The 24,373-nt window shown below is 34.4% G+C and overlaps 2 protein-coding genes across 3 annotated transcripts; both read right to left on the bottom strand.

The window, feature by feature from the left end:
• Positions 1–8,064: 8,064 nt before the first annotated feature.
• LOC134276165 (glutamine synthetase 2 cytoplasmic-like) lies at positions 8,065–13,302 on the bottom strand. Of its 2 annotated transcripts, none has more exons than XM_062758435.1 (7): positions 13,128–13,302; positions 11,853–12,017; positions 10,587–10,748; positions 10,225–10,371; positions 9,330–9,457; positions 8,633–8,832; positions 8,065–8,404 (listed from the first exon to the last, which is right to left on the bottom strand). In XM_062758435.1, the coding sequence occupies exons 2-7, from the start codon at positions 12,007–12,009 to the stop codon at positions 8,113–8,115; spliced, it is 1,086 nt and encodes a 361-aa protein (XP_062614419.1). In that variant the 5' UTR covers positions 12,010–12,017; positions 13,128–13,302; the 3' UTR covers positions 8,065–8,112. The 2 variants fall into 2 exon arrangements, with proteins under 2 accessions (XP_062614419.1, XP_062614420.1); XM_062758436.1 differs by lacking the exon at positions 13,128–13,302 and adding an exon at positions 12,249–12,368.
• A 5,414-nt stretch (positions 13,303–18,716) lies between these two features.
• On the bottom strand, positions 18,717–20,181 carry LOC134276162 (serine/threonine-protein kinase Nek7-like). Its single transcript, XM_062758433.1, has one exon. The coding sequence runs from the start codon at positions 20,075–20,077 to the stop codon at positions 18,818–18,820; it is 1,260 nt and encodes a 419-aa protein (XP_062614417.1). The 5' UTR covers positions 20,078–20,181; the 3' UTR covers positions 18,717–18,817.
• Between the last annotated feature and the right edge of the window lie 4,192 nt (positions 20,182–24,373).

The following is a 24,373-nucleotide window of genomic DNA, read 5'->3' as shown; positions in this document are numbered from 1 at the left end:
TGATAAAACTAAAGTGACAAATGAAATATGCAAATCAAGAAGTAAACAAATGTTTCTTCAAAAAGTTAATATTTCGAGAGATTGAGTGAGTGCATGAATTTGAAGTCTACGACACAAATAAGCGATTACTTATTAGGTAAAACCTTATTTTTGAATTGCGCAAATAAATACCCTGGTAAATTGTTGTATTTTAGAAACAAATCTTCGTAATGATGATGATTGTGACCATGTCATCTTAATGATGATGATTGTGACAATGTCTCCTTAATGATGATGATTGTGGCCATGTCTTCTAAATGATGATGATTGTGGCCATGTCTTCTAAATGATGATGATTGTGGCCAAGTCTTCTTAATGATGATGATTGAGGTCATGATATCTTAATGATGATGATTGTGGTTATGTATTCTTAATGATGATGATTGTGGCCATGTCTTCTTGCCGATGATGATTGTGGCCATGTCTTCTTAATGATGATGATTGTGGCCATGTCTTCTTAATGATGATGATTGTGGCCATGTCTTCTTGCCGATGATGATTGTGGCCAAGTCTTCTTAATGATGATGATTGAGGTCATGACATCCTAATGATGATGATTGTGGTCATGTATTCTTAAGGATGATGATTGTGGCCATGTCTTCTTGCCGATGATGATTGTGGCCATGTCTTCTTAATGATGATGATTGTGGCCATGTCTTCTTAATGATGATGATTGTGGCCATGTCTTCTTGCCGATGATGAGTGTGGCCATGTCTTCTTGCCGTTGATGATTGTGGCCATGTCTTCTTAAAGATGATAAATGTGGCCTTGTCTTCCTGATAATGATGATTGTGGCCATGTCATCTTAATGCTGATGACTGTGGCCATGTCTTTTTCCGATGAAGATTGTGGGTATGTCTTCTTGTTGATGAGGACGATTGTAGCCATGTTTTCTTAATGATAATGATTATGGCCATGTCTTCTTTATAATGATGATTTAGGCCTTGTCTTCTTGCCGATGATGATTGTGGCCATGTCTTCTTAATGATGATGATTGTGGCCATGTCTTCTGGCTGATGATAATTGTGACGTTGTCCTCTTAATGATGATTGTGACCATGTCTTCCTAATGAAGATGATTGTGGCCATGTCTTCTTTCCAATGATGATTGTGATCATGTCTTCTTAATGATGATTGTGACAATATCTTCCTAATGAAGATAATTGTGGCCATGTCTTTTTTCCGATGATGATTGTGGCCATGTCTTCTTAATGATGATGATTGTAGCAATGTCTTCTTAATGATGATGATTGTGGCCATGTCTTCTTAATAATGATGATTGTGGCCATGTCTTCTTGCCGATAATGATTGTGGCCTTGTCTTCAAGTTGATGAGGAAGATTTGACCATGTCTTCTTAATGAAGATGACTGTGGCCATGTCTTCTGCCGATGATAATTGTGGCCATATTTTCTTGCTGATGATGATTGTGGCCACTTGTTCTTAATGATGATGATTGTGGCCATGTCTGCTGGCTGATAATGATTGTGGCCATGTCTTCTTAATATGTCGTCTTTATGACGATTGTAGCAATCTATTTTTCTTAAATAAATGACTTTTGAGGCCATGTCTTCTTCATGATGATGATTGTTGTTATCTCTTTTTGCCGATGATGATTGTGGAAGTGTCTTTTTAATGATGATTATTGTGGCCATGTCTTTCTGCCGATAATGGTTGTGGCCATGTCTTCTTCTTGATGAGGAAGATTGTGGCAATGCTTTCTTAATGATAATGATTGTGGCCATGTCTTCTTTATAATGATGATTGTGGCATGTCTTCTTACCGATGATGATTGCGACCATGTCTTCTTAATGATGATGATTGTGACCATGTCTTGTTAATGATGATGATTGTGACCATGTCTTCTTAATGATGATGATTATGGTCATGTCTTCTTCATGGTGATGATTGTGGCCATGTCTTCTTCATGATGATGATTTTGGCCATGTCTTTTTTTCCGATGATGATTGCGGCCACCTCTTCTTTTTGATGAGGAGGATTGTTGCCATGTCTTTTTAATGATAATGATTGTGGCCATGTTTTCATAATGATGATGATTGTGGCCATGTCTTGTTAATGATGATGATTGTGACCATGTCTTCTTAATGATGATGATTATGGCCATGTCTTTTTCATGATGATGATTGTGGCCGTGTCTTCTTGCCGGTGATGATTGTGGCCAAGCTTTCTTGCTGATGAGGATTATGGCCTCTTGTTCTTAATGATGATGATTGTGGCCATATCTTCTGGCTGATGATGATTGTGGCTATGTCTTCTTAATAATGATGACTGTGACAATGTCTTTATGATTATGATTTCGACCATGTCTTCTTAATAATCACTGGGCCCTATCTTATTTTTGATGATGATTGTGGCCATGTCATCTAAATGATGATGATTGTAGTCATGTCTTCTTAATATGACGATTGTGACCATGTCTTTATGATGATGATTTTGACCTTGTTTTCTTCATAATCATATTGTTGATAATGATTGTGGCCATGTCATCTAAATGATAATGATTGTGATCATGTCTTCTTAATACCGGTGTAGCATAATATTTTGATACCGCGATATATTGAACCCGGGTTCAAAATATCGCATAATATTTTGAACCCGGGTTCACTTTTTCGCTGCGATGTATTGAACCCCCTTATAAAATATTGAACCCCTACCTTTTTCATTTAAGAGGTAGGGGGTTCAAAATATTATGGCCATAATATATTGAGTCCCCCTGCCAATTTAATTTTACAGGGGGAGGGGTCAAAATATTATGGCCATAAAATATTGAGTCCCCCTGCCCTTTTAATTTAAGAGGGAGGGGGTTCAAAATATTATGGCCATAAAATATCGAGTCCCCCTGCCCTTTTAATTTAAGAGGTAGGGGGTTCAAAATATTATGGCCATAATACATTGAGTCCCCCTGTCCATTTAATTTTACAGGGAGGGGGTTCAAAATATTATGGCCATAAAATATTGACCCCCCCTGCCCTTTTAATTTAAGAGGGAGGGGGTTCAAAATATTATGGCCATAATATATTGAGTCCCCCTGCCCTTTTAATAAAAGAGGGAGGGGGTTCAAAATATTATGGCCATAAAATATTGACTCCCCCTGCCCTTTTAATTTAAGAGGGAAGGGGTTCAAAATATTATGGCCATAAAATATTGACCCCCCCTGCCCTTTTAATTTAAGAGGGAGGGGATTCAAAATATTATGGCCATAAAATATCTCGTCCTCCTGCCCTTTTAATTTTACGGGGAGGGGGGGGGTTCAGAATATTATGGCCATAAAATATTGAGTCCCCCTGCCCTTTTGATTTAAGAGGGAGGGGGGTTCAAAATATTATGGTCATAAAATATCGAGTCCCCCTACCCTTTTAATTCATGAAGGAGGGGGTTCAAAATATTATGGCCATAAAATATTGAGTCCCCCTACCATTTTAATTCATGAAGAGGGGGGGGGTCAAAATATTATGGCCATGAAATATCGAGTCCCCTGACCTTTTAATGTTTTAGGGAGAGTGAAGAGAAGGGCTTCAAGATAATATGATCATAAAATATTGATGACTTTATTGTACGTGTGTGTGGTTTCTTTTCATGTTGAGTATGATAATTTTACATCATAATGATTGCCTCATATTGGATTTCTGTTACACTTTTGAGTGGTGGGATGTTAAATATCATGTCTGTAAAAAAATATTGACCACGCCTCTTACATTTTATTTTTCATTTGTGTAAAATATCGTTGCTGTAAAATATTGACCAACCCTCTTACATTTATTTTTTCATTTGAGGTAGGTGGTTCAAGATTGATGTACCTCAGTGAATTAAAAGAGTGGTTCAAAATAATATTGCTGGTAAATATTGTACCACAATTAGAAATCCATAGGTTTTCATTTGTTTAATGTTGCTCTCTCCCTTCATAAAACACCAAATATTCCAGTTATACTCTTTGGGATGAACTATTGAATTTCACAATAATTCAATAGTCGGATAAATAGTGGATATATGTGGCTGATAACTGATCAGCTTTTTGTTTCTTTCAATTTTACCATTCTTAAACATAACATGAATAAGTAAAGACAAAGTCCATTTCGTTATAATGAATTAATTTAAAGCATCTCGTTTAGATAAGTCATAACAAAAAACTGGTAACATTTAAGAAATAAACAGAAACACTTAAATAGAAGTACAAACATTAAAAAATAGTTTTTTTTTCTCTTAAGTCATTCTGCTTAAGTCATTGTGGGCATGTCTTCTTTTTGATAAGGAAGATTGTAGCCATGTCTTTTTAATGATGATGATTGAGGTCATGATATCTTAATGATGATGATTGCGGCCATGTCTTGTTAATGATGATGATTGTGACCATGTCTTCTTAATGATGATGACTGTGGTCGTGTCTTCTTGCCGCTGATGATTGTGGCCATATGTTCTTGCTGATGATGAGTATGGCCACTTGTTCTTAATAATGATTATTGTGGCCATATCGTCTGGCTGATGATGATTGTGGCTATGTCTTCTTAATAATGATATTGTGAACATGTCTTTATGATAATGATTTCGATCATGTCTTCTTAATAATCATTGTGACCCTATCTTATTTTTGATGATGATTGTGGCCATGTCATCTAAATGATGATGATTGTAGTTTTGTCTTCTTAATGATGATGATTGTGATCACCTTTTCCTAATGAAGATGATTGTGACCATGTCTTCTTTCCGATGATGATTGTTCCCATGTCATCTTTATGATGATTGTAGCAATGTCCTCTTAATGATGATGTTTGAGGCCATGTCTTCTTAATAATGATGATTGTGGCCATGTCTTCTTAATGATGAGTTTAGCAATGTCTTCTTAATGATGATAATTGTGGCTATGTCCTCTGGCTGATCATGATTGTAGCCATGTCCTCCGGCTGATGATGATTGTTGCCATGTCTTCTTAATGATGATGATTGTGACCATGTCTTCCTTAAGCTGATGATTGTGGTCATGTCTTCTTAATGATAATGAATGTGGTCATGCCTTCTTCAGGATGATAATTGTGATCCTGTCTTCTTAGTGATGATGATTGTGGCCATGTGTTCTTATTGATTATAATTGTGGCCATGTCGTCTTGCCAATGATGATTGTGGCCATGTCTTCTTAATAATGATGATTGTGACCATGTCTTCTTTACTTTATGATGATGACTGTGGCCATGTCTCCTTAATGATGATGATTGTGGCCATGTTTTCTTAATGATGATGATTGTGGCCATGTCTTCTTGCCAGTGATAATTATAGCCATGTCTTCTTCATGATGATGATTGTTGTCATCTCTTTTTGCCGATGATGATTGTGGCCATGTATTCTTGTTGATTATTGTGGCCATGTCTTCTTTATGGTGATGATTGTGGCCCTGTCTTCTTAATGATGATGATTGTGGCGATGTCTTCTTAATGATGTTGATTGTGGCCATGTCACTTTTAATGATGATTGTGTCCATGCCTTTTTAATATGATGATTCTGGCCATGTCTTCTTAGTGATGATGATTGAGGCCATGTCTTCTTAGTGATGATGATTGAGGCCATGTTTTCTTAGTGATGATGATTGAGGCCATGTTTTCTTACTGATGATGATTATGGCCATGTCTTCTTAATAATGATGATTGTGGCCATGTCTTCTTAATGAAGATGATTGTGACCATGTCTTCTTTATGATGATGATTTGGCCATGTCTTCTTGCTGATGATGATTGTGATCATGTCTTCTTGCTGATGATGATTGTGGACATGTATTCTCAATGATGGTTGATTGTGTCCATGTCTTCTTAGTGATGATGATTGTGACCATGTCTTCTTAATGATACTGATCGTGGCAATGTCTTCTTGCTGATGATGAATGTGGTCATGTCTTCTTAATGATGATGATTGTAGCCATGTTTTCTTAATGATGCTGATTGTGTCCATTTTATGTAAATGATGATGATTGTGGTACTGTGTTCTTAATTGTGATCGCGGTCATGTATTCTTAATGATAATGATTGAGGTCATGATATCTTAATGATTATGATTGTGGTCATGTATTCTTAATGATGTTGTTGTGGCCATGTCTTAATGATGTTGATTGTGGCCATGTCATCTTAATGATGATGATTGTGGTACTGTCTTCTTAATGGTGATGATTGTGGCCATATATTCTTAATGATGATGAGTGTGGTCATGTTATCTTAATGATGATTGTGGTCATGTCTTCTTGAATTATGATGATGATTGTGTCGAGTCAAAATATTCTTAGTATGATAGGATCCTTCTCAATTGCTGCAGAACTGAAGCGTAATGATTTTATTTAGTAGTCTTATATCATCAAGCCAACGTCTAGTATAAAAAAAGTCATAACGCTACAGTTTGTAGCTTACTTCACGGTTACTTTGTAGGGAATGTCGACAGCTTGTACAGGTCGCTCTCCATCATTCTCCAACACCATATGAGAAGATTGCTAAAATTCAGTCGTATAATTGTAGTTTTGTCCTATTGACTTTATCTCAATACATGTACTAGAATTTTCAAGTGCTCATTTAGAGCAACAAAAAGTGTTGGACAGCATTTAAATGAGTACTGTTCACAGGAAAATTTTCGCCCCGATTTATTTTCGCCCTCGTCACAAGTAAGCGAAAATAAAACGGGGCGAATTCAAAGAACACAGTATATAAACTTCTTACAGAGAACTGTACATGTGACTGGGCGAATTTAAAAACGGGGCAGAATTGTTAGCAAGTGTAAAAAGGCGAAAATAACACCGGGCGAAAATAACCCTGTATACAGTTTATACATGTACTGTAGTAAAACTGAGTAGTAAGTAAGGGGCACATCCCTTCCCCTTTTAAAGGCCTGCAGCATTCACATTTGATAAAATGAAGAAATCATATTTATTACTGTATTGTTTGAAAGACGGTATTCAGGGTTTAATTATTTTAAAGTTTCAGGACAGTGCGCTTCCTTTTTTTGTTATGTGAAAGTTTTGGATAATTTAATTTATTGAATCACTGTTCAAGCCAAAATTTACCAATCTCTCACCAGAGGGCGTTTTACGCTCCGCTCCGACAACCAGAGCCCGCCCTCTGGTGAGAGATTGGAAATGTACAAGATTTTTTAATCTTAAAGAAATCGATAAAACGAACAAAGAAAAATATCAATAATTGAAACAAAATACATGTGTTCTAATACCTGGATAACATCTTTTTTTTTAAATAGCAATTTATAATTGGGCTTGATAGGCGTATGACAGTTACCTGTTTAAAGGAGTTTGTAAAAGTGCTTTTTTAAAAAAGCTGTGTACATATATATAATATACTCCTAAATTCTCTGCACATTAGACACAGAAAGAAGAGGCCATCTTCAACTCGTCAAAACTGCGATCACCTTACAGATGTGTCTAAAAGTCTTGGCAACACCAGATTGTACAATACATACGTACAGACGCGACTCCCTTACTCCTTTCAATAATTTTTTTTTTGCAGTTTACTACGGAAAGTCTGTTTAAATTGTCAATAAATAGGTCAAAGGTCGTTGTCAACTCTGATCCTTGCAACCTCTGTTGAACAGCATAGTACAGTACATTTATAAAACAACATTTCGTCAAGGACAGACGAACAGATAGGCGCATGGCCGTAGGAGCCGATATATATTATAGTACTAGTACATAATATAGAAAATAGCTACTATGCCCCAAAATGAAATATATGGTTGTGCCCCCTCCCCCTCCCAACCTAAATTGCTTCCTACGAGCCTGAGGCGTTCATTAAATATAAAGCTTGGTTTTGTTTCTCAATTAAAAAAAAAGAATTTATCATATTTGTAAAACTGTTCTTATTTAAAAGTAGTTGAACAACAATAAAAATATTAACATGTACAACGTTAACTGTAAACTGTATTAAAATACATGCATTAATGTTTGAAGATCGAATGAATTGGTATTTTCAGTGTTGCAATGGATACAGCATTTATTGTCAAGTTTACTTCAATTATTAAAACTCATTATTATGTAAGACCCGTACTTTGCTAGAAAAGAAAACAGATAAAACCAGGCAGGGTTATAGTTCCCCTAAGCACGTAGTCCTTAGGAGCACCTCAACAACAGAATAGGGGTCACAGTTCGAAGAGGGTCGGCGGTCCTCCAAATATCCGTTACCGTCCTGCGCCACCTGGCGGGGAATTCGGATGCTGGCGCCTCTGTTGGCTACACCAGCAGAAAAGTCACTTATCGTTGAAGTCTCGTGAAGTCCGGTAAGTCGTCGTTTGTTGTCCTCTCCGGCTTTCGGGTCGTATGCCCTGATGTGTTTGTCGTGACACTTGGACAGTTTGTCGATCGCTTCCTCAATGTGTCTGAAATAGTAATCATAGCATCGGTAAAGGACAATTCACTTGATGCATGACAATATCATGGGATATTGAATTATGGGTTAAACTATTACAAGTTTGTGTGGAAACAGCTGTTTTACGTCAATATGGACATGAAAATGTATTTACAAAAATAAAATATTTGATTATTTTACACGGACAATTATATTGAACTTTACAATAGGAAGCCCTTAAACGTCTATGAAATCTTACTTGATTCCTCCGTCTTCTCTCATTTTCAGAGTACTGTAGTTAGTGTGTGCGCCTGCGCCGTTCCAGTCTCCTGGCATAGGTTTGGGATCGAATGTGACGAGAACATTGAAATCTTCCGCCACTCTGTTTAAAATATACCTGGCCACCCAGAGTTCGTCTCCCACAGAAATACCCTCACAGGGCCCCACTTGAAACTCCCACTAAAAGAGAAATGAAGAGAAATGAAATATTTAAAATGTTAATGACCTCCATGGCTCACCATATCCGGGGAACATGATCATTTAAAAGAAGAGTAGCTTTCTAATCGTTTTTGCTTTCGATGCCAAGTGGTTGTTGATAAAAATTCAAATACCCTATGTACCCAATCGCGAATGTTTTCTATGCCTATACTTTTCCCAAAACAAAGTGGGCGTAACAGATTCCCTTTCGCTAAAGAAAACTTGAATACAGCTTTTGTTGAAAAATACAAATCAGAAAAGCTCACCTGAGTCGCTGGCTCAGACGAGCTAAAAAGGGGATTGAGAGGAAATCCATGTCACACGTGATGAACATGTAACAATACCTTAGACTATTGAACCCAACATTTATTTATCAGTGAACTTTTAACATATATGATTATATAGACGAACTACGTTTGTATGCATTGATAAGATAAATGTATAAATATTTCACTTTGACCTATTTGCCTTTGACCTACCTGTCCTGGCATGACCTCTGCGTTACAGCCGGCTATTTTGATGCCTGCGTACAGGCAAGCTCTGTAGTGTGCTTCTACAATGTCCCTCCCAAAGACTTTGTTTGATCCAACACCGCAGTAATATGGTCCTGTAAAACAAGAGGCGTTTTAGAATTAATGTGCGGAGGTGTTGGCTAAAACATTCCAATACATCGTAAACAGAGGAAGAAAAACATTTGATTTACGGAGACACGTTACGCAATAAGGAAGAGGGTCGTCTTTGGTACAAAAAATTCACTTAGATAAGTCAAGATTATCGATGGCACAAACTATTGCAGTATTTGCTATCAAGTCAGAAGTTAAGATATTAAAGTCTAGTAATAGTGGTGGTGGTGGGGCGGGGAGTAGGTAGAAATTAATGACCAAATGTGCCAAATGACTGAATCACCATCCATGTTAGCTTCCCAAATAGATGCACTGCGAATCTTCATCCTATATCCGAAAAACACTGATTTTTTTTGAAAGTTTTTCATTGTTGGGGTGAGAAAATCTCACTGTTGGTTTTTTTTTTTAAATATGAAAATGTAATAATGTTATACATGTAAGAATTTCGCACTTCCTTAGTTTCTTTCTACTATAGATTTTCAAGAATTTTGTATTCCTTTTTGGTCTGCGACTTATATTTACATTTTCTACAAAGTTTGGTTAAACATAAAAAAAACTACAAAATCACTGCCAAGCAGAGCATCCCCTTGCAAAAATGCATATCTATAAATCAATGCTGTATTCGACATCAGTTCCGTCATGTCCGTTACGCACACAAGGACACTCTAACCCACCCACCACACACGCAAGCGTGTAACTATACCCCCTCCAAATCCGTCGCGAGGAGGTGATAAAAAGAGCATTAACTAACCCTGTGGCCCGGGAAATCCGTTTTTCGGCCATCCGAACGGATACTTGTCGATGTCCAGAAGTGTATATTCCTGCTCTATCCCGAACCAAGGCTGATCCTCTTTGACCTTTTCACAAACCTCATTACAAGATTTACGGTTGTTGCTTTCTGAAAATAAATAATAATTTATTGATTCAAACTTTTTTTCATTCAATGAGCAGTTCTGGTTCATCAAGTTGTTTGCTTTATTTCACGTGGTCAGAGATCACAAGGGTTTGTAATGCTGACCAGCTGTGAACTCTCAAGTGCTTGTTTTCCTGAAAGTACGTGAGAAATATATAAACAAGAAATATATATAAACAGTATTGTTTGCATTGATTTACCCGCTGGTTTGTTGTTGTATTTGTACACCTCACACAACACTAGTTTGTTTTTGCCAAGTCGGAAGGGATCATTGTACAGCGCCACGGGGTGGAGGTACATGTCCGAATTGGAGCCCTCGGCCTGAAACGTACTGGAACCATCGTAATTCCAAACCGGGCACTCTGATTAAAAAAAAAATTTCAATAAGTATTTAAAAGAAAATGAGTCAGTTTTCATATCCATTTATCGATATTTCGGTCATTCAAGGGGCGTAGTCTTAATTTTTAGCTATACTGGTCAGAGACCAGATGAGCTTATGCGATAGTTATGCGTCCGGCGTCCGTCCGTCTGTCTAGCTGTCTGTCTGTCTGTCTGTAAACAATTTTTCAAAATGCTACTCCTCCTACAGTTTTGGTCTGATTTCAGTATAACTTGGCACACAAGTAAACTACTTTTAGATACATAATTCTGTATATCGGTTTTTGATTTCAATGAACGGTCTTGCCGTTGTTACTAAAAATAGATTTTTTTTTTAATTCATTCAAAATGCTACTCCTACTACAGTTTTGGTCTGATTTGAGATCAATTTTCAATATAACTTGGCACACAAGTAGACTACACTAAGATACATAATTCTGTATATCGGTTTTTGATTTCGATGAACGGTGTCGCCGTTGTTACTAAAAATAGAATTTTTTTGAAAATCATTCAAAATGTAACTATACCCCCTCCAAATCCGCTACTCCTCCTACAGTTTTGGTCTGATTTCAATATAACTTGGCACACAAGTAGACTACACTAAGATACATAATTCTGTGTATCGGTTTTTAATTTTTGATTAATGATGTTGTCTTGGTTACTAAAAATAGTAATATCTGTGAAATACTTTTAAAATGCTACTCCAAATACAGTTTGAGTCTGATTATAATATAATCTGGAATGCAAGCAGACTACACTGAGATACATAATTAACAGTTTTGTGTTTTTGATTTTGATGATTTATGTTTCCATAGAAATTTAAATTGAAAATTCAGTAAAATTTTATTAAAAGCTACACCTACAGCTGTAGTCTTATTGCAATCTTGCCTCACTTAATCAAGGATCATTATTCTATTCATTGCTTTTGTAAAGTTTTAAGTCCCAACTGCTACTTTTCTTTTCTTTATTATACCGGTTAAAAACAAACCAATAGAGCTACAGTCACATTTTACATTTTGTGTTTGACTGTGGTTGAAATGATGAAATTTTTAGTGAGTACGTTTCGTGTTAAAAACATCAATTTTTACCTTTGGCGTGTTTTGGTTCGAAGTCCATAGTCTTACACTTGGAGCGGATCCCCTCCCCCGTGCCGTCTATCCAGATGTACTCACACATCACCCTGTCCTCGGGCTGAGGGAGGGTCATGTAACGTTTCAGGACCACCTTCTCCGTCAAAGAAACCATTGTTACTTCTGAAAGTTTAAATTTAGTGATCAAAATTAAGAAGAAAATAAATGTTCATTTTCTTTCCTTTGGCATCACCATTTTACTTTACGGTCTTTCTCCACGGCCCCACCCCGTTTCAAAATTGAAAAAATAATTTAAATGCATGTATATCGATAAATCTTTTCCTTTTTTCTTAACAATGAACAAATTAAAAAAGGATGTATAGATATTAAAAAAAAAAAAATAAACTGACTTGCCTATGTGATTTTACACCCTGATGAAAAGTAACCTCCGATCTGGAGAGGGACTAGATAGAAAAAGAACGTATTTGATGCTGTTCACGACTGATAAAGAAATAGGACGCGATATCAGGTGTCAGCTGTTGTGATGCAACTTGTCTGCACCCCAAAGTTATTTTAATTTACAGGTTTATCTGTTTTAACCTTTAAAAGATAGCCCCAAAACATCGAGTCTAGACTTAGCGAAAGGATAAATGAATTTGGTATATATACCGTTACATATATATTTCCTACAGCTGTCCTAGTCGTATATATTACATTGACCAGTTGTATAATGATCGATCAGCTGATCGAAAACAATTACCTGTGATGTCAACAGAAGACATGTAAACCGGATTCAGACGTGTGCATAGTCAGATTTATACATGTCAATGAATGTGTAATATGTAAATGAATAACTTTATGTACTACAAAGTTAATTCAATCAAAATAAAATTTACAAATAATTTTACACCACCTGTGTTTTATTTCATTTGTGTGTAAATAATATGTAAACTAAAGTTAAAATTTGTATATATTTTTTAATTAAACAATACCTGATTACTATATAACTGCCAAGTTCTTTGTACATAATTGCACACTAAATAAACTGATAAATATATTTTGGGTCCGAAAAACAGTGGGAGTGGGGCAAATTTTCCAATTTATAAAGCACAATTTTGTTTTAAAATAATTTTTGCATTTGTGCCCATTCAAAATTAAAAGGTTTATTGCATACAAAAGATGTGTATCTTTTACTGAAAAATCAATTTTTATCACGTATATAAAGATATATAGATGGTAAAACTTTTGTATATCTTTTCTAAAGGTGGTATATTCTTAGAAACTGATACTTACATTTGTTCTTTCTGTCCTAAATTCACTTCCAAGAAAACAAAGTTTGTTTTTATCAAAAATCCCTGCTACCTTATCAGCTACTTATATACAGAACATACATAAGTAGATCAACAGAGTGAATCACATGTAAACTATAGGAAACCAGTAATTGTACATGAACGAATTAATGAACTCACATCAACTCTTCTTTATATAACCTGAACTGTTTCGATTGAGTAATTATTAGTTTAAACCCCCCCTAATTACCATATTCAAACACGGATGATGCAATGAGTTATTTTTAAATTTTCTGAACACATGTCAAATTTTTACCCCAACTCGTATGCGTTTATCACTTCCGCATTTTTCTCTTTTCAAAACTTTTGACTGTGCTGTAGATATGAGCTTATTTTACAATTATATTCACTCCTTCGAGGTAACGAAAATGTCTTCCTGGAACCCCTATGATGTAATTTTACAAAGGTTTGTTTTTACCTTTTACAAAGAATTCTTTGTGTGGGACATGCCTCGGATAAAATAGATTTGTGTCGTAACTTACTATCAATGAACAGTGGATAGGATTACCTCGATTTTTATAAATGGAAAAATGACAAACAATGAGAACTTTTTCATAATTCTGTAGAGACTTTATTATGACGTAAAAGATGATCACCTTACTGATTCTTAGATAACTTTGATACAAATGTTTTTAAGTTTAGTCCTGTTAAGCAAAAACGATATTCCATATTTTGCAAACGAACTCCTATTAAAAATAAAATGAGTCAAAGTGCATGTATTAGTGAGGTACTGGCCTGATTGTCGTTTTTAGAACAGAGATGCCATGTTAAAAGTCAGACTACCAATTTTTGCTTCAAACTTTTCTACATGTTGCTTGGACACTGAATTAGAAGTATCTCTCATTTCTTATTTCACCACTTAAATATCAGAGAAGGAAAAAAGTGTAGTGAACATTTGAAAAAAGGAGAAATATATGAGGGGTTCGGAGAGGGGTCAAACTAAAAAAGAACCTTCAGTTTTCTCTCTGTTAGGGGGCGGGAAGGGGAAGGGGTTAATTTTAACGATTTTAAAAGAATTAAAAAACACAAAATAGAGAAAAAATGCTGTAATAAAAGGTCATATATATCATTGATTTAATGGAATGTGATTCTAAAGTCTAAATGGATTTAAAGTAATTTTTAAAATACTTGACTTTTTGAGGTCAGGGCGAAATATCTGAAATATTGCGAACAATTCTTTCCTTATAATGTTTTATATATAAATGATTTGTCTTTTATTTTATTATTATATTTTTAAAGAGTATATTTACAAAGCAATTTCAAAACTCCGTCACGTCAATAATTACGCGTTGTATTCCTCAACAGTGAAAGAGGAATAACTCTAGATCTTATCGCGGATTTGGTTTAAAACGGGTCTTGCTAATTGAGTTATCTTTCTTAAGTTGTTGGAATCGTCTCATGTCACACTTTCAACTATTTGATTAATATGATAATTTTATTGAATGATAAATTTATCTCCCACAGAACTGTGAGAGCCTTGTCAATGAAGAAACAAAAAAAAAAAAAAATATATATATATATATATATAAAACAAAACAGCCCCCCCAATTTTACATATACTACCCATCATTAGGAATCAGTTCTTTAATCACCTCAGTGCGTACATATATAAAAATTTAATTTTTATTAATGTTATAGTATGTTTTGAGTGGAAATAGATAAATGACTAAAATTGGTTTTTAAAATAATCGTTGTATTTACACCAGAATATTCCTCGAGGTTATTAACACTGCATAAATCTGATGATCAGAATCTATAATGATATACGATGGAGAGTGAGCACTATACATCAGATAGGGTCACGTGACACTGGTAATGATTTGGTCTCCCCTCATTTGCGTCCAAGTTTATGTGTCTGTAGATATAAGATATACAGGGTATACTAAAAGTCATCAATGCATCTCAGATAAAGATATTGATAAAATACTGCCAGACGTCGAAAGCTTGAATCCAACTACCAGATCCTCATAGACGAAAGTCTCATTAAGGCGAGATTGATTTGTTGAAAAAACATGGACCCTTCTCGTTAGTGAAATTTTGGCTGTGACTTTTCTCGTTACACTTACTGCCTTAGTGCTAATTAAAACAGAGCGCCCAAATGCACCCTCATTATTCTTAGATCCTATTCCTCTAGGGGTCGAAAATCTCACCTTATTAAAATAATTGGCTCATTTTATAACATTCTATTCCTGATTTCTCTTGATTTATTCAATTGCAAGTACTTTTGATTTCATTTTGGTAAAAATCACCACTGAAGACAAGGTGATCATTTTAGAATTGTCCCTTTTTCTTGTGTAATATTGTAGCTCCGGATCTATTATACAATGTTCAAGAAGCACCATCACAACTGAAATTGAAGGTAAGTTTTGGGTAATGTTTGATATACTAATGTATAGATATGTATGACCTCTCTTCTTCCACATATACCCCTTTTTATTGAAATATCCTAAACAAATTAGAGTAAATAAGTCATTGATTTGACGGGATGTACCATCCAACTGACATCATCTGTCGTTTGGAATGCAATCAAGTTGTATTTGCGATAATTCAACAAATAGTACTCAAAATATCTGAGCTTTAAATTTTATAAATTCATTGTCATGAATTCAAGGGAATTACATGTATATATTTTACAATGAAAAAAAATTACTAGATCTATATTTTATTACAGCTAGATGAAAAGATTACAGATACTGAATTAGATTTTGTAACATATTATTCTTCTGTAATTTTATTAGGGATTCCAATGTACAACTCATTGACATTCATCAAAAAATATTTTGTTGATGAAATTTTATTGAAATTCCTTAAAAATAGTTGGTCAGGATCTTCAAAATTTAAAGTATGATTTGGAACAACTCAGTATAAAAAATTCCGACACTGTATCGAATTTTCATGGAAAGAAGATGGTTTAAAAAATAAAAGAAATAATCTACTTGAAAAACTGGATAAAGTAAGAGAATATTCACAGATTAATTGTAACATAGTTACATGCATATAGAAGTAGAGATAAAAAAGCTATATATGAAATGGAAACAAAGATATGGAAGGGGGTGGTTAACTTTTTTCAATGGGATACCCTATTTATATGTACCTTGTATGAATTTATAAATTGAGTTTTTCTTCGAAAACTCGCAACAAAAACTATAATAATCACAAAATTCTACTCTGTCCAAATACCGGTATGCTAAAGTATTTCCAAATAGTATTTGAAAAAGATTGCATATATATGAAAAATCATGGAAAATGGTCAGTTATTGCTTAAAATCAAAACGCATCGCATTCTTTGCGGAAAAAACAGAACTCCTTTCCAAAAACCAATGCCAAGGAGGATTAATGTAAAGTAATGTACATGTATATGGGTGATAGTATTTTAGAAAACTTAAACTGTTGTCTAGATACTGAAAGTTAACAAACGTTTTTGAACATCTTCTGCCATACAGCTTCGTATTGTTCATGTCCTCGTGAATTCTTACAAATAAATAGAGGATATTTAATGTTTTGTAGTTGAAAGTGGAATTTATTTCACGATTGGGCCAGGATTTTTGATTTTTCACGAGTGCGAGCGGTCATGCAGATGTTTATTTCAGATTATGGTTCAGGTGAGATTAATATACAAATGCCCTTTTCCTTTCAAACATATTACGACATCCTTGTTGAGTGGTTGAGTTGTTTTGTTTAACGGAATGTTGATGCTACTTGTACATTTGTAATCTGTTTAGTATATTTTTTGTAAATCTATAATGTTTTGTAAGGACAATTGAAACAATTTTTAAAAATTTTAAATTGGAAGAAAATAGTCCTTGTTCTAGCTAGTGTATGAAGACCCCTCTCCCCCCCGAAAAAAACACACACATCAAGAACATCCTTGAGAAAGTCAAACAGAGATCTTTAAGGTCCAAGGAGGACATTATTAATTATTGTTCAATATCAAATAAAGACATAAATTGGTTTACCAGTAGGAAGTTATAAAATTGTAAGGTAGAATTCAAACTTTAGTATAATAAATAAATGTATTACATCTGTGTTTCACTCTTTTGTGCATTGTGAATTCTGCGATGAGGCTATAATTATAAGGAACAGGGTAACATTTCTTGCGTAGTTTGTCGATTTGTTATTTTTTTTAAAAGAAGTTATCAGGACTTACACAAGGATCATCTAAACAGAATGGAAGATGAAGAATGTCTAGGCGTCAAAAATGCAAATTAAATAAACAAACATGTAATTCGAATTCATTAAAACCACACGGTTTGAATACATGTAAATATATATTACATCTAATGTGGATGTGGTACACGTACTTTGAATAGCATGTCGTTTCACATACATTTTTATTTTTAAAGGAAAATAGTTTTTTTCAAAATTAAAAATTAAATGTGAATATTGTTAAAATTTTACGGTTTCTCTACTTGTTATTCAAGTTTACATTTTCATAATTTTTTCAAGTGGATTGAAAATGTAACAAATCAAACTAAGAAGCATAAAATGAATATTATTGCATGAAAATATCTTAATGTAATACAGTTTAATAGATATAAACAATAATTTTAAGAGTTGCTTAGTTGTAGTTATATTGAGGAAAATTGTTTAAATGACGACTAAATAAAATGATTTTTTGTAAGAAAGGCCATCTAATTCTGTCAAAATACATTATATACATTTACTCACTCGAGCTCCTGCATATAATTATACAAGTTTGAAAATAAGGAGGGAAATAAGCATCCCAAGAATTTCTATGAAATGTTTTAACTCGATGTATTCGTTTTGAACACTTTTAATTATTCTGCTTTCACGTCATGATTTGACATTTCACATCATCTTATACTCAATAAATTCTCTCAAGAAAATAGCACGTCAACATTTTTTTTTGTTACGTAAGTTTTCATCGTTATCAGTAATTATACCTTCCACTTTTTATTAAAAATAAAAAATATCTTACAATATCGAACGTTGTAAAATTAATGAGCATGTAGTCATTGAATACCAAAGAAATAGACGTAAACGGATTAAACAAGAGAAATATTTTTAACTAAGAATATTGCGCAGATTCTATTGTTATAGTATTTCCATTATTTTGCCGGTCATTATCGGTGAAAAATGTTTTTCTTCTTCTTTCGTTAGTCAGTTCTGTAACTGGCTTCGTTAATAAGGCGATCGATGCCACAGAAAATCCTGTACATTAATAAGACGGAATCTTTTTTCACGAGCATTCTATACCGTTATTGGTCAAATAATCTTGATTCAAGCTTTGACATATTTTTGATGGAATCCGATATTGAAGATGTTCAAATTGAAAATCTTTTATATAATTTTTGATGTACACTATACGGAAAGACTAAAAATTCCTTTTAATTAAGAACACTCATTTTTTTAATTGAACATAATGGAATAGTAATGATAATTTTAAAAAAAAGATTGGTAATTTCTTTCATATGATTTATCAAAACAGTTTGGTTTATAAGACCTGATATATAAAAAAGTTACTTTGACATCTAAAATAGGACTAAAACTTGTTTTACTGATATACATGTATTGCATCAATTTGATAAAAATTTATTGCTGTTCAAGAATTAAATGAGGAACATGGGCCGGAAATGAGACACATGATTGAAGATTCTCTAGGCATACTAAAACTTAAATTTCATAACGCTTCTTGAGCGCTTGTTCCACCTCCCCTTCTCGGATCTTCCGAGGTTGTCGAATTATGTGAAAGTTCCCTATCTGGACTTTACTACAGGAATCCTTTATCCAATCGCAATGTTTGATCCGATTCAAAGTAAAGCGTAGACCAGGATTGAAGGCGAGGGCGCCACGGACGATCTCTCTCAGAGGTTGCGAAATATCCAAAACACGCTTCTCTGGAAACTGGATTTCTTTGGATGCACGCTCCTTGATTTGGTTAGGGATTACTCCCAAAGGAAGCCGACCGGTAGACATACGGTACAGGGTACAGCCTAATGACCAAATGTCAGCATATTTAGGATTGTATGCTTCCTCGTTGACGATTTCTGGGGCTTGAAACCCAATGGTTCCGCACTCGTCCTTTAGCAACTGATCTCCTGTAAAGAAATACACAGCATGTCCAAAATCTCCTAACTTTAGAGTATTTTGAGAAGTTAAGAAGACGTTTTGCGTGCAGATGTCTCTGTGGGCAATATTTTGTAGGTGAATATACTCTACTGCGTCAAAGATATTTCTGAAATATCTCCTACATACGGGTTCTGTTAAAAAACGTGCATCGTGTATTCGCAGTATCTGTTCCAAATTCCCATTTTCACAAAATTCCATAACGATTCCGATTCGACCATGACAGCTTATGTTGCTAATCCAAGAGACAATGTTACAATGATTTAACTCTTTGAAAATTCTCATTTCCTCATCCATGTCTGTTTTGAGGGTGATTTTGGTTTTCCGTCGCGGTTTGGAGGAGTTCAGTTTCAGCACCACTGGGATATACTCGCTCTCTTTATAATGGTTCACCTTGTGTAGGTCTTGAGCTAATATAATCGCTCCTGATCTTCCTTTAGCTAATGTTCTCAGGGGTCGAAAACCTGCTAACTTTGTAATATTATGAACAAAACTATCATAGAAACTGTTTCCAGTTCTGATGCTTCGAGCAGGATACGAGCTAAGTGGCGGAGGGTATGTTTGGACCCACTCGTCCCCCAGGGCACACCCCTGACGAATGATCTTGTAGTTGGCAGGGTTTGACTCGCCCTCCTCTCCTGGTAATGCCATTACATACTGGTGCAAATCGTCCGCTCCAAAATCGCCACTCGCTGATTGAGATGCCAAATTGTGAACAGATTTCGAAGAATCATTTTGGACAGTCCCGTTATCTCCTCCAATATGTGGCTCCATTTTGCGTTTTTTAAGTTCAGGTTCGATGCTCATATCGTAAACATTTACTTGTTGTTGCTAAAGGTTCCATAACATGTAGTTTCAAGACAATCGATTGACGTCATCAGTTTCTGTGTAAACGACGACGTCCTATCGATTGTGACGTTGTAGTTTAAGATGTCAAATATGCTGCTCGAGAAGTTTGGGGGGAAACTTCATGGCGTCATGAATAGTTTCAGCGTTGCTGGTATTTTAATTATGGTCCATATTTTGATATGCTATTGATATAGTATTCTAATTTTTCATCTATATCTAATTGAAAGAAAGCCCATAAAACATTCAAACAAACAAACAAACAAAAAGAGCATTTGCTAACTAGATCTATAAGTATTTGGGCATTACTGGGGAGAGGAGTTTTTAGGTTTTTTTTTAAAGACAGCAAGCCAAATTTGATTTTCCAATTTTTGTACAAGTAAATCTGAAGTGTGAAATATGAGCACTAATCGAGGAATGCACTCCACATATCGAGTTTCATGAAATAGAGACCCCCTGTCCGAGTCAGTTTATGAAAACTGTACATGATTTAATTCCGATTCTGGGGATTTTCCTTCTTTTATTATAAAGTAATCTTGTGTTTGAAGACAAACAGATATGTTCAGTGACCGGTCTTTCATCTGTTTTTGGAGTATTACGTTCGTCTATCTTTTAGTATTGACATTCCAATCGATACCACATTTCTAATGCGTCCATTATTTACAGAAACTTAAAACGAATTAAAAAATTAAATAAAACTTCGCTGTAGCTTTTGTAAAACCTTTCTCGTCAAATTGAAACACACGGTTAAGATTTCCATTTTCGAAGGGCGATGTACGCCCCTTTTTTATATAGAAAGAAACTTAAAGAAGGAGGCACACTAGTGATATCCCCACTTAATATTACAATACAAATAATGAGTTCACAAAAGAGTTTTGTACTTTGTTCAAAGAGAAGACTAGGGGGAGTAAAAGACATAGATCTGACGATAACAGAAAGGCGGATATAGGTTATTAATTTCTTTTTATAATTCTTGCTAACTCAGAATGATTAAGTGGGCCTTATTCAACAAATGTACGAAATGTGTCTAAGAGTACAAAATGTATGTAAAAGAGGATGTTCCAACCTCAACAGAAGCATGATTTCTCGCAACAAATAAATACGATTTAAAAAATACATTCAAAAAAAAAAAATGAAAAAAGATGAGATTAAAGCAGCGATTCATTTTACTTATAGACGAAAATGCCAATAGTTGCATAATCCATATTGCTTCTTAAAATTTAAAAAAGTATTTTCTTTTATATATCAATCATTGATCCCATATAAATGATCCCACCCTATACCCTCCCGGACAGTCCCGGTATATACGGGAGCTATGATTTGAAGAACTGCATGATGATTCACCCCCTATATACATCACAGAATGCTATCTCTTTAAGTTTTTTTCTAGCCCAGTGTTCATCGAAATGACTTTTCATATGAATTCTACCATATCTTTGTTCCCCTTTTCTACTCTTTTTCCAAAAAAATTATTATAATTTCTCCTTTGAATGAGCGCCGACCTTCATTTGAACAATTTCAGAATCCACTTAACTAGAGAATTTTGTGCGCCAAGTTTGGTTGAAGTAGTCTCAATGATTCTTGAGATGAAATTGAAACTATGTTAAGGACAGACACACGGACAGAGGCTGGAAAAAAGACGATCAGGTTAGCTTAAAGGCGCAGAGGGAAAAAATCATATAAAAAAAGTATCTTAAAGTTTTATGATCACAAGGAAGGGATATTTGATATTGAAAGACATTTCAGTTAAAGATGAGGAAGTTCTCCAGATGGGCCGTATATCTCCCTTCTGTTTGTACAGAGAGGGTGAAAAATTAGGGCGGAGAACAGTAAACTGTATGTATAGATCAGTAGTTACAAGGAATTCCTTATAACAACTGTATAAATTCCTGATTGCTGTAGATATATAAGTTCTTAAGAAACTTCCTTATGCATTAAGTATACAATGTACATTGTAGGTCTAAATTTTGAGTCCATCACCAGAAAACAGTGAAGTCTTTATATATGAGAAATTTCTTATGGAATGGAACTTCAAACAACGTGCATTTAATTTATCAATGTGAAACGTTTGCAAAGCGTATAACAAGAGCGGGGATGTGTGAGAAAATATGACTATTAATATCAGAAAATATTTTCTCTTTCTTAATTTTGAATAAATGGTATACATTCAGAACAATATTTAGGAGTATTCCTTTTCATATTTTGTAAAACAATACTGTTTATTACTATTTTACACTTCATTAGGAAAAAGACACATTGCTTACAAGATATATATACGCACGTTTATTCAAGCAATAAGTCTAAGACGGCAAGTCGTGTGTGTGTGCATAAAAAGTAGCCTCCCCCTCCCCACCACCCCCACCCCCGCGCTTAAATACAGCACACAAGAAAAAATAGGACGCTTTTTAAAAAATATCTGGTAAAATTAAATCAGAAAGTTAACTTATAGTTTGTCTTCCCAGTTTCGTGCTATAATGCAACAAATAGAAGGAAAGGTCCTGGAATTATATTCATGTCGGCTATGTTTTAAATATTATGATTTATGAGATTCAAAATGTTAGTCAATAGGAATTGTTCAGATCTTTGATGAGATTAAAAACAAATATTTAGATTGCTACAAAATTTGTATACTAGATATACATAATAATGAATCAATGGTTGATTTTAATTTTATTTTAAAATACGAACATACTTTAAGACATTTAAGACAGTGTAGATAGTGAAACATCATAGAAAATTTCGGTAGCTTTATTGTAACTCTTATCACTTACAAAGAATACAATTAAATGTAATTAAACACCCAATTTTATGTTAACGCCCCCAAAATCTACCTGATTCAAGATCAATAATTTACCGCCTGTCAATCATTAAAAAAAACAATAGCTTCTGAATTGATTGACAGGCCAGCTACCCGTGCTACCTGATAATCTGAATTGGTGTCCTTTGAAAACGATTGCCTGGTCACGCATCAAACACTTTCATGTAGCCGCCTTGTGTACACGGGGGTTAAAAAAAGAATCTTGGTAAATTTTTAATTAAAAAACAATTGAGAGTAGATAATTAATACATGACTTCATAAAATACATGTATATGCTTTCAATCTCAACGGTTATAATTGTATTTTAGGCGATATTTCGTCCAAGATATCTGCTGTCGAATTGAGACTGGTCCGTTCACAGAAACGCTATTTGCCGATTAAAATTGGAATATGATAAACATAAGAAAAGATATTTAGCACAAACGGCATGGATAAAAAAAATTCCTTTATATCATGTTTTATCTATGATGCTATGTATATATGAATACAATTTACACCATGTTGCGTTGTACATGTTGTAAAGTTCTGAAATGTCAGAAACGAGTTTCGAGATTGTAACTTTTAGTTCGAATTTCCTAACGTCTGTCAATACACAACATTCGAAATTAAACAGTGAATATATGAAGCCAAAGATGAATTCTTAAAAGTACGTATGAAAGAAATCTTGCAAACAATAAAAAAAATTAAACACACGAACACCCGGAAATGGTGAATATTTTCGACATTATTGTTGGTCAGAACGTAAGCAATATTCCTATCGCGGTACATTGTATATGTTCACACGACGGGTAGGCCTATGAATGGAATGTTTTATTATTATTTTTTTAATTTTGTTATTTACACAAGTTTAATTTAAAATAAAAAGATATGTTTACTTTGTAGTTTTACTCTGTGTTCTTTTCGTTAATTTTACAATATTTTTTGAATATAAAAACTATATTTCTTTACATTTTTTTATTCATTAGATATCGCTGAAAGTATAAATAGATAAATATATTGAAATATTTCAATCATTTCACGTAGTTTCACTCAAATTTAGACACGAAACACAGAATGTTGACCCTGATCACCAGACACAGACTTCCTGTGTAATGCTACGTGTATATAGATTTTTGACATCTTGTGTATTGGGGGTCTCCAGGTAAATAACATCACTGTTACTTGGACCACTCCCCCTTCTCAGGTAACCGTACGGTAAAAAAATTGGGTCTTTAAGTCGATAATGTTACAAGGTTTCTTGACCCTCTGATAAGAGGGTGTGTTCCCGTTTTGCACACATTTGATAATTAGGTATAAACAATAGATGTGAAGTGTGTTTTGATAGCAATTATAGTCCGATTTCTGGTTTGGATTTACCTGGATTTACCTGTGAATACGTGGTTTAGCTTAATGTATTCTTAAGACTTTTAATACAATTTTATAAGCATTTTATTAAAATT

Source organism: Saccostrea cucullata, unplaced genomic scaffold (genome assembly GCF_032062105.1).
Source record: "Saccostrea cucullata isolate Sc308-1 unplaced genomic scaffold, CSIRO_AGI_Scuc_v1 ctg95, whole genome shotgun sequence".
Taxonomy (NCBI): Eukaryota; Metazoa; Mollusca; class Bivalvia; order Ostreida; family Ostreidae; genus Saccostrea; species Saccostrea cuccullata.
This window is presented reverse-complemented; position numbering and strand designations above follow the sequence as displayed.